General features: G+C 40.2%; 1 protein-coding gene across 5 annotated transcripts in view; it reads right to left on the minus strand.

Annotated features, from left to right (window-relative positions):
• SDK1 (sidekick cell adhesion molecule 1) overlaps window positions 1-15296 on the minus strand; it is a 419217-nt gene that overhangs the window by 91060 nt on the left and 312861 nt on the right. For all 5 annotated transcript variants that reach the window (XM_052772288.1, XM_052772287.1, XM_052772289.1 and 2 more), the window contains 3 exons: window positions 12311-12409; window positions 7184-7375; window positions 5239-5360 (listed from right to left, as the gene is read on the minus strand). In XM_052772288.1, coding sequence (XP_052628248.1) covers window positions 5239-5360; window positions 7184-7375; window positions 12311-12409 — 413 coding nt within the window. The remainder of the gene's footprint in view (window positions 1-5238; window positions 5361-7183; window positions 7376-12310; window positions 12410-15296) is intronic.

Here is a 15296-nt window from a genome sequence, read left to right on the forward strand (position 1 = left end):
TTCCAAGTTTCAGGCTCCTGAAGGAAAAGGAAATTATTTTTGCTGAAACACTCTGATGTCAGATCAGAGGAAACATATCAGTTTCAAGAATCAGAGTACAAAGGGATTCCCACAGGGCAAAAAGAACTACGGGCAGTGGTAAGGATAAAAGACTCCTTTGAGGGGCAAAAGAGTCCACCACGAGCCGCTCTGCATAAAATAAATTTAGAGGCTTCTTTCTTGTAGCTGTTTTTTTGGATAACAGTGTATGCAAACTTCAGAAAAGGATTATGTTTGTTGACAAATGCACACATATTCGTGTGTGCATTGTTTCAGGAGGCAGATGAGAACACCAACTGCTTTTCTGTTACCGTCGGCATAAAAACTCCTTAAGAAATGCACTCTGCATCTTAACAGTTCTCCGTACAATAGGGCCACAATCCCCAGGAGGCCCCAGGACTGCCACAGTAAACACACCTATGTCCACGGAGACCCTTCCTATAATTGTCAGTAACGATCAGCCATCGCAAGTTAGCACATATTCATTCCCATCTCTCAGCTGTTCCCAAGGCATTACATTCAATAAAAGGGCATACTCATTTATTATTACAGAAATGAGACAGTATAAAACAATATTGGAAGTGATGTCAGAACCCTTTACTTCTCTGTAAATTAGTTTCTCCATTTCTAAAAAGGAAAATGTTACATATTTTATAAAGTGACTTAACATTTTCTGGTGGAATGCACTATATGAGCAAAGTTGCAGAATTTTGACGTAAAAGAAACCAAAAATAATTAAAATTTGGAATGAAAAAATCATTTGCTGCGATATTTTGTATAAGACAGTAATGCTTCCAAAATTTTGAACAGTTATGAAGTACTAACTGCAGGAAGGGAAAACACAATGTTTCTGTACATTATAGAGGTACCCTGTGTTCTACTATAGTTCAAGATATGTCAGAGTTTTCATTATAGAGGTCCATAACTCACACACTTGAAATCGCTTTGGGAGAAATTTGGTTCACAAGATGTCAGCCTGGGTGCAATTTTTTTCCTTACAAAATCCTTAAATCGATTCAGCCATTTTTGATTTAAAGATTGGCAACAGCATAAAATTGTCAAGAGTTTCAGACACTTATTTACCAGCTCTGAAGTAAAAACGACACCAAGAGAATCACCTCATACAATGGATGAATCCTATCTGGGTCACTGACTTAACCCACAAAACCAGATAAAGTCACGGTTAAAGTTACAACATCTTTCCCAACTCACAGCTTTACAAGCGAATACAGTGGTAATACTTTAAAGGTTTTACTACTTTGAAACTCTGCTACCGCTCACCATGATATTCATACAAAATCTCTCTAAAAACAGCAGAAAGGCTTTAAGCAAAAACTCGCTATATTAGCCCATATACTCATGGCTCCATGGCTTGCAATACCTCTTCATAAGTGGCCTTCAGCCGTTCCACAGGTCTTCTGCTGTCTGCACAATAACATTAATCACCAGAAAAACACACCAAACTTGGCAGAAGTTAGCCCAGCTTTTCTAGTCAGCCACTGGAAAGCTTGATGCTGTGGACCGAGCACCCACCAAGGCACAGTCATGATGATATCATTTATGTACTTCTCCTGACAAACTCCCAGGAAAAATTCAGCATGAGAAAAACAAGCTGAAACTGGATTGCAGCAGATAGAGGGTGCAAACATGAAACCATGTGAACAACAGCAGGGATTCAAAGTCATTCTTGGTTACGAATTGCCAGAAAAAATGTCTACAATATATATTCTGACTGCATCTGAGAGTACAGGATGATTGGAAGGATTTACTGAAATTCTTTGGGGATGAGCACGTTACCTGTGAATGTCAATGCCACAAGACATTTACTGCTGGTCCCTCTGAACAAGTGTCAGCAGAACCTTTATATTACATTAGACCCTCTTCTCTTTAGGTTATACTGTATGTAACGGAAAAACGACGTTAAATATTTTTTTAAATAGCATTGGTACTTTTTTGTAGTCTGTTTGGAAATTCAGTTTCCTCCAGTCCTCTGAGTCTAGATGGAGAAGAAACAGCCTAGTGATTTTTAAGAAATCCCTTCAGAAGTACAGAATGTAGCTTCACTAGAAACACAGAAATGGGATGTTTAATGCTTGATATTTCAGTATCTACCAACACTAAAATCTTAAAGACCTGATTCCCCTCTCATGTTCATTGACATAATTGAGAATTAGTTCCACAGTGGCTCCCGTGAATTTACACCCCAGAACAAAAAGCAGAAGCCAAGGCCAGATGTACAAAATTTCACGTCAACTGGAATTCCCAGCTGTGTCTTTCATCCAAATTGTTCATGAAGCATCAGACTTCAAAAATGGCACTTGGCCAAAACAGAATACTTGGAACATTTTCTATACCTGCCCTTATTAAGGAAGCTTTCTGCCACATAAAGGAACAAAGAAGAAAAACATGTTGGTGGCAGGTTGTTTGCATGTGTGAATATAAAATAGCTGAAGTTTGTCTGTAAGGACTCAGGCATTCAGACTAAAGGGTATATTCCCCGTAGAGATGGAAGAGAAGACACAATATATAAGGGATGTCCAATGCAAAGCTATCACCCAGCTGTACAGAGGGAGACACAGATGAAGTGCACGACAGTACCAAGTATTTGTTGGTCATGCTTTGTCATGAACCCACCACCAGCAGAAGTACCAGCAGAGGGAACAGACCTGTGGGGGAGATCCACCCAGTTCTCCTTCCAGGAGGGATCATACTGTACAAGGTCTTAGTACACTGCAACATACTTTTTCCCAAGCTATTAGCTGTTTTCAGCTACTCTGCACCTTATTGCAAACTTTCAGAAAGGCTAATGGTCAAAAAATTTGCAAATGGATGGCTATATAGTCCCTGTACCAACTTGGACAGCATCTTTATTCTCCAATTCAACTGATCAATTGCAAAGTACACTAGAACATACAGATACGTGTTTTATAGTTAAATGTGATCCTATCACTCAGCAATACCACCTATTTTAAAATCACAGTATGCAAACCCACACCTTAAGTGGCTTTTAATTTAATGCTAAGGCATGAAACGCTTAACAGTGCGATTAAAAGCTGCACATGGCCCAGTGAATTAAAGATCCAGAAGGAAAAGAATCCTCCCTATATTTCTGTTTAGAAAATACTGTTGTAGGTTGGGTATAACCACTGCCCTTCAATCTAACATAATCCTAAGGAACAATTATGGTAGCCTGTGCTAAAATACAGATGTTGCAACAGTAGTCTGCATCCCAGCGCAGACATACCACTGCTTAGAACAGACTACATGAAAGGCATAAATGAACACTGGGGTGTCACCGGCAGCTGTTTTGTGAAAGCTTGCGTGTCTTTGATCACTGCTCCCACTACCATGTTCTCATCCCCACCCCTTGCAATGGTTCTCTTCTGATCACACACACAGCCTGCGCAAAGAGTTGATCTCTACAAAACTCATTTGTTCTTGGCTGGATCAAGTCTCGTAGCAGCACTGGGTATGATCACGCCAGAATCAGTGCATGCAGAAGGCAGGAGTGAGAAAGTCTTGGTAAGAGCGATGGGGATGAGGAGAGGGAACGGGAGCAGGACAATGAGAGCTCTGGTTTAGATTGGCTAAAGGCGCTGTGAAATTGCACTTTAAGAGAGAAAGAGTTTGAGGGGACTGCTAGCAGAAAGGGGCTGTGAACAAAGGATTATATGCAGCTGTCATCCTGGAAACAGGATTTGCTATATCCTTAAGGAGTCACCAACTTCTCTGCATACCTGAAAAAATTTTTGTTAATCCTGTGAGCAAGAATCTTTTTTTTTTCTTTTTTCTTTTTTTTTTTAATTATATCCACTTGGAACAACGTTCCGAAGCTAAACAGTGAGGTATGGTGCAGAAGAAACTTGCAGGGTAGCTGTGGTGAAAAGAACTGCCCCGACTCCAAGAAGACTTTGGCTGTCCTCCTTCCCCAAATGGAACAAATATTCCTGGATCCAGGATCTATCAGAACCACTAACCCCTTGACTTTTCTAGCAACACATGAGATGTTGATGAGGGTTTGTGAACAAGAAAGATTCTCCCTTCCCTCCCTGCACACCAAGAACCTTTCAACCACTATTTGTACCCAGAGCTCTTCAAGGATGCAGACAAACTTCATGGTAATTATTATTGCAGTATTAAAACATTCACATTTATTTCACTTCAGTGGCGTTCTGCAACTCACAGAATTAACAAATTCCTAGCAATATCAATGCAGTGCTCCAACATAAAAATGCTCCTCAGAATGTGCCAAGCCACCATATTACAGGATTTCAGTGTTTAATTGCATAATATGCAATAATGTGTATGTAAACGGTACAAAATGTACCGACTTGTTCACAACAATCTCATTACCAAGAGAAGTGATTGTATCAACATGTCTCAGTGGTGACGGTGATTTAAGAAGTCCAACATTTGGTCTTAAAAACAGTTTATATTATTTATAAAGATCTGTGGGTGGAAAGGAAGAAGAAAAGCTCATCTGTCAAGAGAACAAATGAGGAATATATAACTCCTCCAAGGCATAATGACAGCAGAAAGAGGGATATTGTTTAAAGCTGATGAAGAAGAGAATTCATCCTATTCATATCTAGAGGCCTGGATAGAAAACCTCGGTATATTCCATTACAAGATAGAAAAATACACTCAGTCTCTCGAATAATGGTATCTTTACTGTTCAGTGCAATTCTTTCTATACTTCTGACTCCACGAGATAATAATTCCAGGTTTCCATCTGGTTTGAAAATACACCTAAACAGAACCTAAAGGTTTCAAATCTTTTTTTAAATAAAGGGATGGACTTAAGCTCTGCTGTATGTGTTGCTTATGATGCATCTGGTGCTCTTCTGAACATAAGCAAAGCTGCTTTACAAAAATCCATGTGAATTATTTAAAGGATAAGCATTCTTACATATATATATATATTATATATCATATTTTTCTTTTGTTCTTTTGAACAGAAGTTACAGCATTCATATGACCCCTTTCTCACCGGCTACCACAGACATTTCTCAGCTAAGCCTCTCGAGCTCCCTTGCATTCCAACCTTTCCAGGACCCCCTGAACAGCTACCACCAGGCCATTTACTGAAAAGCTTTGATCCGAAGTTGGATTACAGTTTTTGTACAAACAGCAATGCACTCTTTCGTCCACTTTTAACTCCTCAGAAACTTTCTTAAGAGTTTTTTGTCAGGGACATACCTGGCCTTCGACTATCCACTTGGAGATGGAGGTTTTGCCGTCATACCCTGGCCGGAACTGAAGCGTGGCAGAGCGAGGGCTGATGTTGGAAATCACCAGGTTGGATGGAGCACCTGGAAGCTCTGAAGAAATAGAAATGTAAATGAGAAGTGGAAATGCTCTCCGTCTAGGGCCCAGTAACACAGGTTGACGTTCAGTGTTTCAGTATATAAAACACCTTGGCAACAATTATAATAGAGCAAATAGCTTTGGTGGTTTTTTTTTTCCTTTGTGGCAGAGTACTACATACAGCGTTACTGTTTTTCTGCTCTGAGCACGCACCACATTTTTAAGATCAAATGAGAAAAGAAAGAGCCCATCTACAGAATTACAGCTACTATTTTAGACAAGTTGCACAACCGACAAAGCGTGGTTGCTCGGAGAAAAGGTACTTCCCAGCTCCAGATCTGCCAGTCACTTGCCAAGTCACCTAATTCCACTGTACTGTTCTTGCAGAATTAAGTGACAATAATTTTTACTAACTTCTCAGGGTACATACAACTTTAATATACTAACGACAAAAAAAGACTCAAATTTTGGGGTAGCGTATGGGAAGATTTTGTGATTCTTATATTGGCCTATAATAGATGGGTTTTAGAGGACATTTCTGATGCCTGAATAAAGTAGATGATTTTTTTTTAAATTTCTGTTCCACATAAAGAGGGTGACCTTCTACAAGGAAAAATCTGCAGCCCCAATCAGATCTTTGCCTCACATCAGTCAAGCTTACAGTGGCATTTACATTTTTAATATTATCTGAATTATCAACAAAAGCAAGCCCAGGAAAGAGATTAAATATAGATTGTTTAGAATAAATTCCCAATAGTACCTGCATTCATAAGGAATGGAAATTACTGTTAGAATCAGTAATCATTCACAATGTTGTACTATGTGCAAATGCAACAGGCAAAAAATGGGCAGCTTTTTAGCATATTTCAAGTATGCATGAATACACAATATTTCTTGATTCTTACTTCACGTTTGTGGGAACTATGATCGATAAACTAACCCTGACCAAGTAGGATAATGCTGTTATCTGGCTAACAACAGGGAGCATGGCATCGATCCAGTCTACAACTTGTCACAATTACCTATGATTAGGGAAGAGAAAGACAAACATAATTCAAGACATACAGAAAAGTTCAAAAATACCGGAAAAGGGAAAAACTGGATTACCATCAGTGATGTACAGTAACTACTCCACTTTGGAAAATTCTACTTCTATAACCTATAAATTAACTGAAACTGCTTGTTTGAGGTATGAATTGCCTTTTTAGTTTGCTTTCTATACTGGATGAGGGAAAGTGGAGAATTTTAAAAACAAAATGCAAAAAGGCTAAATTTACAGGTGCTCAGTTACACGGTAACTCAGACAATGCAATACAGGGCTAACGCCTCCCAAATCTTTCTCAGGCCACGACTCTCAAACCCTATAAATAAGATTTCAGTTTCATTATACAAGTGTCCTCTCATAGATGACACAAGCTATACTACTTAAAAATGGAAAAACCTTTCCCTTTTAACATCATCCAAACTTTATTCTTCCCCTAAAGCAACACTTTTTGAATTGATTCAGGTTTCATTCTTATGTTACCTTTGTAAATGTCAAGAGATTCTGTGTTTTATCCACTTTATTACCTTGTTGGTTCCTTCTGCCATCCCTACAACTTTTTTTGTATTTGTATTAAACAGCCTCAACTTTCTGGTAATTTCAAACTGCAATTGTGGTCATGTTAACTTTTTAATCTATCCTAAAACTTGAATTTAAATTATGTGGTAAAGAATTCCAATGCTTTAGAAATAAAACCATTTTTATTATTACTGAACCAAAGTAATTTGTGATCTTTGGAACATAGCAACATGAAGAATCAGCCCATTTTGATTTGTTTCGTGCAGTTTCACCAACCTGGGGGCACACCAGAAGAGATGGTGGAGGACGTGACCCATCCGCTCCCTTTTGCGGTCACAGCTGCCACCTCGATTGTGTAGGTGGTGAGAGACGACAGCCCCGTGATCTTGTACTCCAGCGTCGTGTTGGGTAGCGTGCGGGCAAGACGAGATTCATTCCTGCCATACACCTCCCAGGAGATCTGGTACCCTGGAAAATAATACACAGAAGTCAGGGGGCCATAGCAGTGGTGGAGTCTACTTTTTCTTCTAAAGCACGGTTATACAACAACCCAGAGACTGGTGAATTCCTGCATCTGCAAGATTTGCTGGTGGTCAATGGTGGTATGACTTGTTTATTACTCTGCTCCACTGTGGTCACCATTTATAAGCAGAAGAAAAAAGTTGAAGTAAACACTGGCTAAAATACCCAAGTATTTTTCTAATACTGTTATTTCCAATAAGCAATTGATGTAGGTACCCCATGGGGTATCATCTGCCCACCAGGTTACAGATGGGGGAGGACATGGAGTCTCAACAGACTGTGTCTTTTTTCTACGACGATACAGTGCTTGCTATGAAATGGCTAGGAAACCTGGGGATAATCTCACAGAAGGGTGGACTTACATTCTGTGAACTTGGCAAAGCAAATAGGAAGAAACACTGGAAAATATAACATCATCTCACCAGCTGGAATATCTAATTAAAAATCTATATGTGCTTAGCAGGGCTACTCCCTTTCCAGGCCGAAGTAACCTTCACTGCTGTATATCCAGAAATACTTACAAATCTGACAATAACAATCAGGCAGGAACATTGTGGGAATCTTCCAGGAACTGAAAAACCTCTACTCCCCACTGCTTGTTCCTTGCACAAATCCTTTAGCAGGGTGAATCATTATCCTTCCTTTCAAAACCATAATGTAGCCAATGTATTGTCCAAAACTGCACTCACCCTGACCTCCATATTATTCTTCTAACATAACCAGGCTTTCCTTTTTATCACTTTTATAACCATTTGCCTTCCAAGAATTTTTGAAACTTTCTACTGTCTGATTTGCTCAATTTTACCTCCAAACCTGCTTGTCCTCCTCCTGCCCAGTCCCACTTTATTCTCGTTCGAACCCATTTGAACCTCACTGTGCCAGTCTCCAGAGAGTGTCTCTGAAAAGTTTGCTTGATTGCAGCTTTCTTTGTGATTTGACTCAGGGGGGGTGGGTGGGGGGAAATATACATAGCTCTTGAATGCCTGTGAAAGGGAAGTGAGTGAAAAGGACTAACAGAAAGGAACCCCACGGAGTGAACCATGCATGAGGCAAGCTGGCTAGAGAAACTCCCTACTGGGTTCCTGTTCCCATCATCTAAGATGAGGAATTCAGACCAGCTGGGGGGCTTGAGGTTTCCCCCTGCTGGTTTTGGTTGGTTTTGTTTGGTTTTTTTTGTTTTTTTAACATGATAAGCTGATTACCATACACAAATTGACACAGCAAAATACTTTATGGTATTGATCAACAGGGATACATCATCTTATGAACCAAAAGCACAGCAAGACAAATATTTCTGTGAGAGTTTGAGAGGTGTGAGATGTTATCCTTCCTCCGGTGCTAGCTGCCATCACTGACAGATTCCTGTTAACCTATTTTTGCATGAAAATGGGCTCAGAGTACTCACAGTCACTAATTATGTTTCAGGTGAGGGGGCAGTGATAAAGAGCAGTGATACTTCAACCATTTCAGCTACACCGAAACCACTTGTCTGAGTATGCACTACCTAGGGGTAGGGGAAAAACTCCAGAATGCTCATCCGGAGCCAGTTTTAAGTAAGTGTCTGCATGGGAATTAAGTCAGTCAGTAATTTACCAGTATCTCAGAGACACTGTGGTGGTTTTACGCTCTCTGAAAAGGCTCAAGAATTATTTACCAGCAATCAGAGTCTATGTAGCCCAGGCAATATTACAATCTGTATGAAGATTTGACAAAACTTAAGGATTCTATTGCCTTTATTAACAGAGGGCGAATAGAAAGATGGGGGATGACTGTCCACTCTATTAGATGCTCAGTGAAGAGGCATGAAGGAGTTGCAAACAGAACGACCATCACAAACAGCACTTTCTTCCAAAAGCCATGGATGCTACATTCGCTCTAGACGGGGCAATGTGGAAGAGTGAGAACGAGTCCAAGGAAGGTGCGGTTGTCCTTCTCTCCGCTTCCTAACAGAGGACACAAAACTAGCAGCCAGCAGAACGTCTGTATGCAGCCACGGACGGAGCAGAGGCTGGGCAAGGGCCACGCTGCGGCTCATCTGTCTGCCCGGGAGCTGCGGACGACCCTGCTACGTCTGCTTGGAATCCTGCACATGGGCTGGCAGAGGAATCAAGAATCATCTCAGAATAAAACAAAATGGATTGCTCAAAGCAATAAATAACCAGAAGATAAGCAGGGAACTTTTAATACTCTCCCTATCCATTTGTTGCTTACAAACAATAGAAAGTTTCATCCACCATGCACTAGGCAATCTTAAGTGACTGAGATACCTTCTCTCCCATTGAGATAAGCTTTGGATATACATCAAATGTTGGTGACTATTCTTTGAACATGTTATGTTTTCTCCCTTGTGACTATAGGGATGAGACCCAGCTTTCCCACCCATTAGGCACATAGTCTCTATGTATTTATTCACTGAAAAAATGTTCACCAGGAAAAATATCATGAGTTCACATGCAAATTGAAGAAAAGGCAGAAAGGCAGCAGTTACTGTTGGATATTTCACTCCCAAAAGTATAGTTAAATTCTAGTCATATAAAAAAAACGCAAACAGGATATACATACATACATACTGAGCAGACACAAAGCCAAATGTAATCACGCATAACAGAAATAGATGAAAAAATGCTGAAGGAAAAGAACAACATCCACCGTACCCTCAAGTAGCACTTAAGCCACAATGACTGACAGATGGGCAGAACTTTAGGACATGTGGTTGGTAAAAACACGCTTTCTGTTTTACAGACGTGATCGCTGCCAGAAATGTGCACTGGGGAGTCCAGCCGGCCTGGGCTGAGTGTTTCCTCTGGCTTCAGCGTAAGTGAGAATAGGAAAGGTGCCACAGAGCCTTCCCGTCCGCTTTGGCACTACACCCCCTCCACAAAATGCTGTCTAACAGAAACTAATGACCAGAGGAGTTTCAGAAATAATTTTCGGTTGATCTGGAGTAAATTCTCTACAAGAGAGCAGTATACCCAATCACAAACTGTCCGTCTACATCCAGGTCCTCATAAATCAATGTTTACTGAGAGAACGAGGAAGACACTGAAATTTACAGCAAGAGTAATGGGCAATTTCCCAGAGCGGGCTGGCTGCTGGGCACCACCCTCCGCACTTTCCTCCTCCGAGCTCTGGTGCATGGAACAAGAAGGTCCAGTAAAGATAGCCATGAGCAGAAACGATAAATAATTGCCTCCCTAAGCACTCAGATCTCCAAGCAGCCCTCTATAAACCTCTGAGGTACTCAGGGCATGAACAATTTTGCTGTACTTTTCTTCCATCCCGAATGCAATTTGCGTCATTAAGGACGTTTCTTTTTCCTTATAAACTTTGCTGGGCATATTTATGCTGGTGTTTCTTCATGAACAATAGAGCTTCTTGAGTTAATTCTTTCTGAAACAATTTACCCCAAACATAACACAGTCCATGATCATGCTCCACCAGGTTTCAACCCATTCTGGGAGGCAGCAGCTTGTTTCTAGCAAAGCAATTCTGCAACACCAGAGCACAGTGCTGCTAACTTGTGCGTAACAAGGATGAGTATTACATCATCTTAGATAGCTAGACTTGGATTTAGGTACCTAAATTTAAGCACTCGGGCTTGAAGGCTTTGGCCATCTTCACTGAATCAATACTGCTTTGCTTTCAGAAGTCATTAGTTTCTGTTCTCGAACCACTTAAATCAATGCATATTTCAGGAAGGTTACTATGGTGTAAAGGCATAAGATGATCTGCATAAGGACTCCAAATATACTATAAAGAGCACAGAAAACACATGTACAAATGGTGCATGTTACAGATACACAGAGAAAACATTGACAAGTGCAAGTGCTATCAAAACAGTTAGACCTGTCAAAGTTAAAATGCTTCAGGAAATGAGACTGATAGAACATTTCCATGTTCAGGAGCCAGAAAGTCTGATTTTTTTTTTTTTTTAACTCCTAAAATTTATTTCTTTTTTTACTAATTATAATATAATTTTTAAAAAAAATAAAAATTAAACATTTCAATGTCAATGCTCCCAAAACAAAATATTTTGATCCATGTGAAATGATATGCTCCCTTCCCAGCTATGATTTTTAGCTCCGTTGATTTAAAATCTGGGAGTTTTCTTGCACTTCAAAACCTTGAAAGCCTTTGTTAAATGGAATGTCCATCCTGTGCAGCTGTAATAGTTTCCCATCTGAAAACAATATTGCCTCTGTTGATAAGAACTAGAGTTTTTCTCAACTATTTATAGCTTCCTTTATGAAAAATAATGAAGTTGCTGACGTTGTATCTACACTGGCATACAGTAAATAGATAAATAGCTTGTCAAATGGCAAGCTCATCAAAGAGAAACAAGAGAGTTCTGAACTCTTGTGATGGTTTATACAAAATTAAGTAACGACATGCAAATTCTGTCACGCAGTCCACAGCCAGATCACTTAATCGCAGATAAAGGGTACCACTGATTTCAGGCTTGGTCTTGATTGCGAATCTTAGCCACGCCAATCCAGATCTTGCAGCTGTAAACTCCATGTAGGAACCCCCCACCTTTGGGGCAAAGGCCAAACACTGTCTCACAAAGTTTCAGAAATTTAGTAACACAGGTGGAGGTCACAGAAGATTTAACAAGACCAGAAACTCCATGGGGAGCTGATTTCTAATACAGACTGCCTTTTCAGTGACCACAATCATGAGCTGCCAGTAATTGGACCCATACTTTCTCTTATGTGCCTTAGCTGACATTTCAATTACCCAAAAGAGGGACCAGGAAAACAGCACTCGCAGTAGCCAGTTCTCCCTAAATGCTCTATTATGCAAACATTTTTTCACTGCAATGATACATTCCACCACACACACTTAAAAAAAAAAATAAAGGAGATAGCAGCTGATACTTGCCTGTAATGATGCCATTTTTCTCTACAGGTTCTTGCCAGCTGACCTTGAGAGACGTGTCCAGAATCTCAGTGAAACTCAGGTGTCCAACTGCTCCTGGCTCTGGCAATCAGAAAAGGAAATCTGTTAACAGGAGAACCCCACTTACTTTTGATCTGATTCATGCGGCAAGGTTAGGGCTGAAGAAATAAAACACTGAGCCGGGGCCAAGGGATGCCTGCTGGAAACATCAGTGAGAGCTGCAGGGGAGAGGGGAGAACGCAAGGTGTTAAGAAGCACTCTGGCTATCATCACATAAATTATTTTATCCAGTCATCATCCTAACTGTGCAGAGAACTAAAGAGAGTGGCAGCAGGAGGCTTGCACGCAACTTGTTCTCTGCCTCTTTTCCTGATCTAATCTAATTAGAACAATCAAGCTAGCAATCCTGGAAGAAATTGCGTTTGCTGTTTTCCCTCAATGACAGCATGCGGCATTTACCTGTGCTGCTGTGTGGAGCTTATCTGGCCTTAGGTGTGTAGCAACACCACCGGCATCCCCCTCACCTGGAAAGAGCGTTTGGCCTATGCAAGGTCAAAGCAAGGACAGAGTCACCGAGCCACTGCTTGGGTAGGTTCTCTCCAAACAACTCTAAAAACGTCCAACATAATGGCAACTGTCTTCTGTAAAATGAATACAAGTGTGTGAAACTTTTAAAGGATTTTTATGATGTAGCTCAAGAGCTCTTAAAAATTTCAGCTCCCTAGTGTGCAATGAAAGAGCATAAAATGGAATGACTGTCAAGAATATGCCATCCTCCCTCAATTTTGATCTTCAAGGAAGACATCCTGACTGATTTTTGATCCAACTGCTGTTCTGTCTTCAATCGATGTACTGGAAAAAGGAGTTTTTGTTCACTTTATATTCACTGTGCTTCTGTCATTGGATCCCTGCCCGAGTATCCTCCAGCTCCACTGACATCAGTTGGCAATTTCTCGTCTGCAATTTCATATTTTGTTTCCTCTTCACTTTAGTCCAGTTTCTCATTCCCCTCCAGCTATGATAAAAAACCCCCAAAGCCTGCCAGTAGGTCGGCTACAACCACATTTGCAATTCTGCAATCCTAGTGAGGAAAGTTTCCAAATCCATTCTGTGGTATCTAGTAGTCAAAGCATTACAGAAAGAACTGCTGATCTGGTAGCGACCTCAGGAATACCCAACAAGAGCACAGCAATTATGCACTATTCAGGACCATGTATCTGCAGACATGCAAACTACATACTCGCAAAGCTTTACTCCAATTAGCTCCTGCAGTTGCAGTCCAATTTTAATGTCATAATGAAAAACAGGTGCAGGTTACTCCAAGCCAGGACACAATGCTTCTGACTGGATGTCAGATTTTATTTGACCTACAGTTCATCAGCAAACAGATCTGTTTGCACTATTTTTTTTCTAAAAGATTGCCTAACTTTGCTATACAGACAGAAAATTATCACCTGAGAACATGAATGACAGTCCTTTCGAATCTTTTTTCCCACCACATAAATCCTGAAGCAACTTAGATTCAACAAGTTCTCTGCAAAGATGCATTACACCATCCTGCACTTAATTTCTCAGTCACCACGAAAACCGAGGAAAGCAATTCTGAAGGGTAAAAAAAAAAAAAAAAATCCTGCTACTCGCTACTTCTGAGGCTCCTTGCAGCATACAGCTGCATATGCCAAGAAATGTTTTAAATGTTTTACAAAATACAAGGGTGGCTTTCTCTCGTTTTACGTTCCATGATGGAGTTTTCTTGTGCTTAAAATGGCACGTGATCTCAACATTTCCCTGAGACACTCTCAATGTCTTGACTGTGCCCCTTCTCCCACTTTGTGTGAAGTCTTTAAGGTTCATTTCTGCAGCCAGAAATATTAATAGTCTCTTTCCTCTTCCCAGCTGATTAATTTTCATGAAATCTTAGGAGTCTCTTATCTTTGGTTTCCTACTCTTCTGTACTCAGTGAAATTAGCCACAAGGTTCAAATGTCGTTGGAGGGAGAAAGACAGATGGACCTAAGACAGACAGTCAATTACATTTACAAACCATGGTTGTCAAAAGCTTCATTTCCTTACGAAAACAGGCATAAAAGTTAATATTACACATAGGAACCTAATGCGTGTTTCTTTTTCCTCCATGCCTTTTGATTTAACCCCAGATAAACAAGTATGAGTTCATATTAATGGTTCACATAGATTCCTGGTAGTTAAATTGCTATCTCTGAGATCTTCTAAAGAGCAAAGGTTTAAGTCTACAATCTGGTCTTGGGGCACAGGTCTAGCATATGGAGGAGACTAACCACAAAAGGAAAATCCATGGGAAAGTATTTAATTTTCTTCATGTTCCTTCAAGAGTATCTCATGAAAAATTGGATTAGCACTTTGAGCCTCTCTTCTGTGAATGTTAATGACAATCAGATTTTTCTTGATGGGAACATTGACTAACCTAAAAGATCCATATTAAGGCAAATTAGTATTTCTAAAAACTATACCTTAATGGATGTATTAGACATTTTTAAATTCTGATTTGGATTTGTAAATGTGCAGCAGTGTTTATGATGCTATGTGACAGGAAGATACTGAAGCACTGGCCAGAGCCAAGATCGCTGTGGGGACACAGTTAGCTGTGAGAGCCACTGCAATTTAGTTGTTATCTGCATCAGACACACGTGAGACTTGCTAGTCCCAAATATGTCTTGAGCAAACACTTCCAAGGGGCCACAGAGGCCAAAACATTTTCTGATGCAGGAAATAATTTATATGCTAAACTATCCAGCTCATTATACTTCATCCTGACTCCAGTTTTGCAGAATAAAAGTTACTGCATTGTTATGATCCTGGTTCTTTTATAGAAACACTTGCAATATAACACAGATACAGACATTTTCAATATATTGAGTAACAGAAGGAAAAAATCGTAAATTAATCATTGACCTCCACAGGAAATTCCAGTGCTCAGTTCCTCAGAAGAT

The sequence above is a fragment of the Harpia harpyja genome, chromosome 21, assembly GCF_026419915.1.
Source record: "Harpia harpyja isolate bHarHar1 chromosome 21, bHarHar1 primary haplotype, whole genome shotgun sequence".
Lineage (NCBI taxonomy): Eukaryota > Metazoa > Chordata > Aves > Accipitriformes > Accipitridae > Harpia > Harpia harpyja.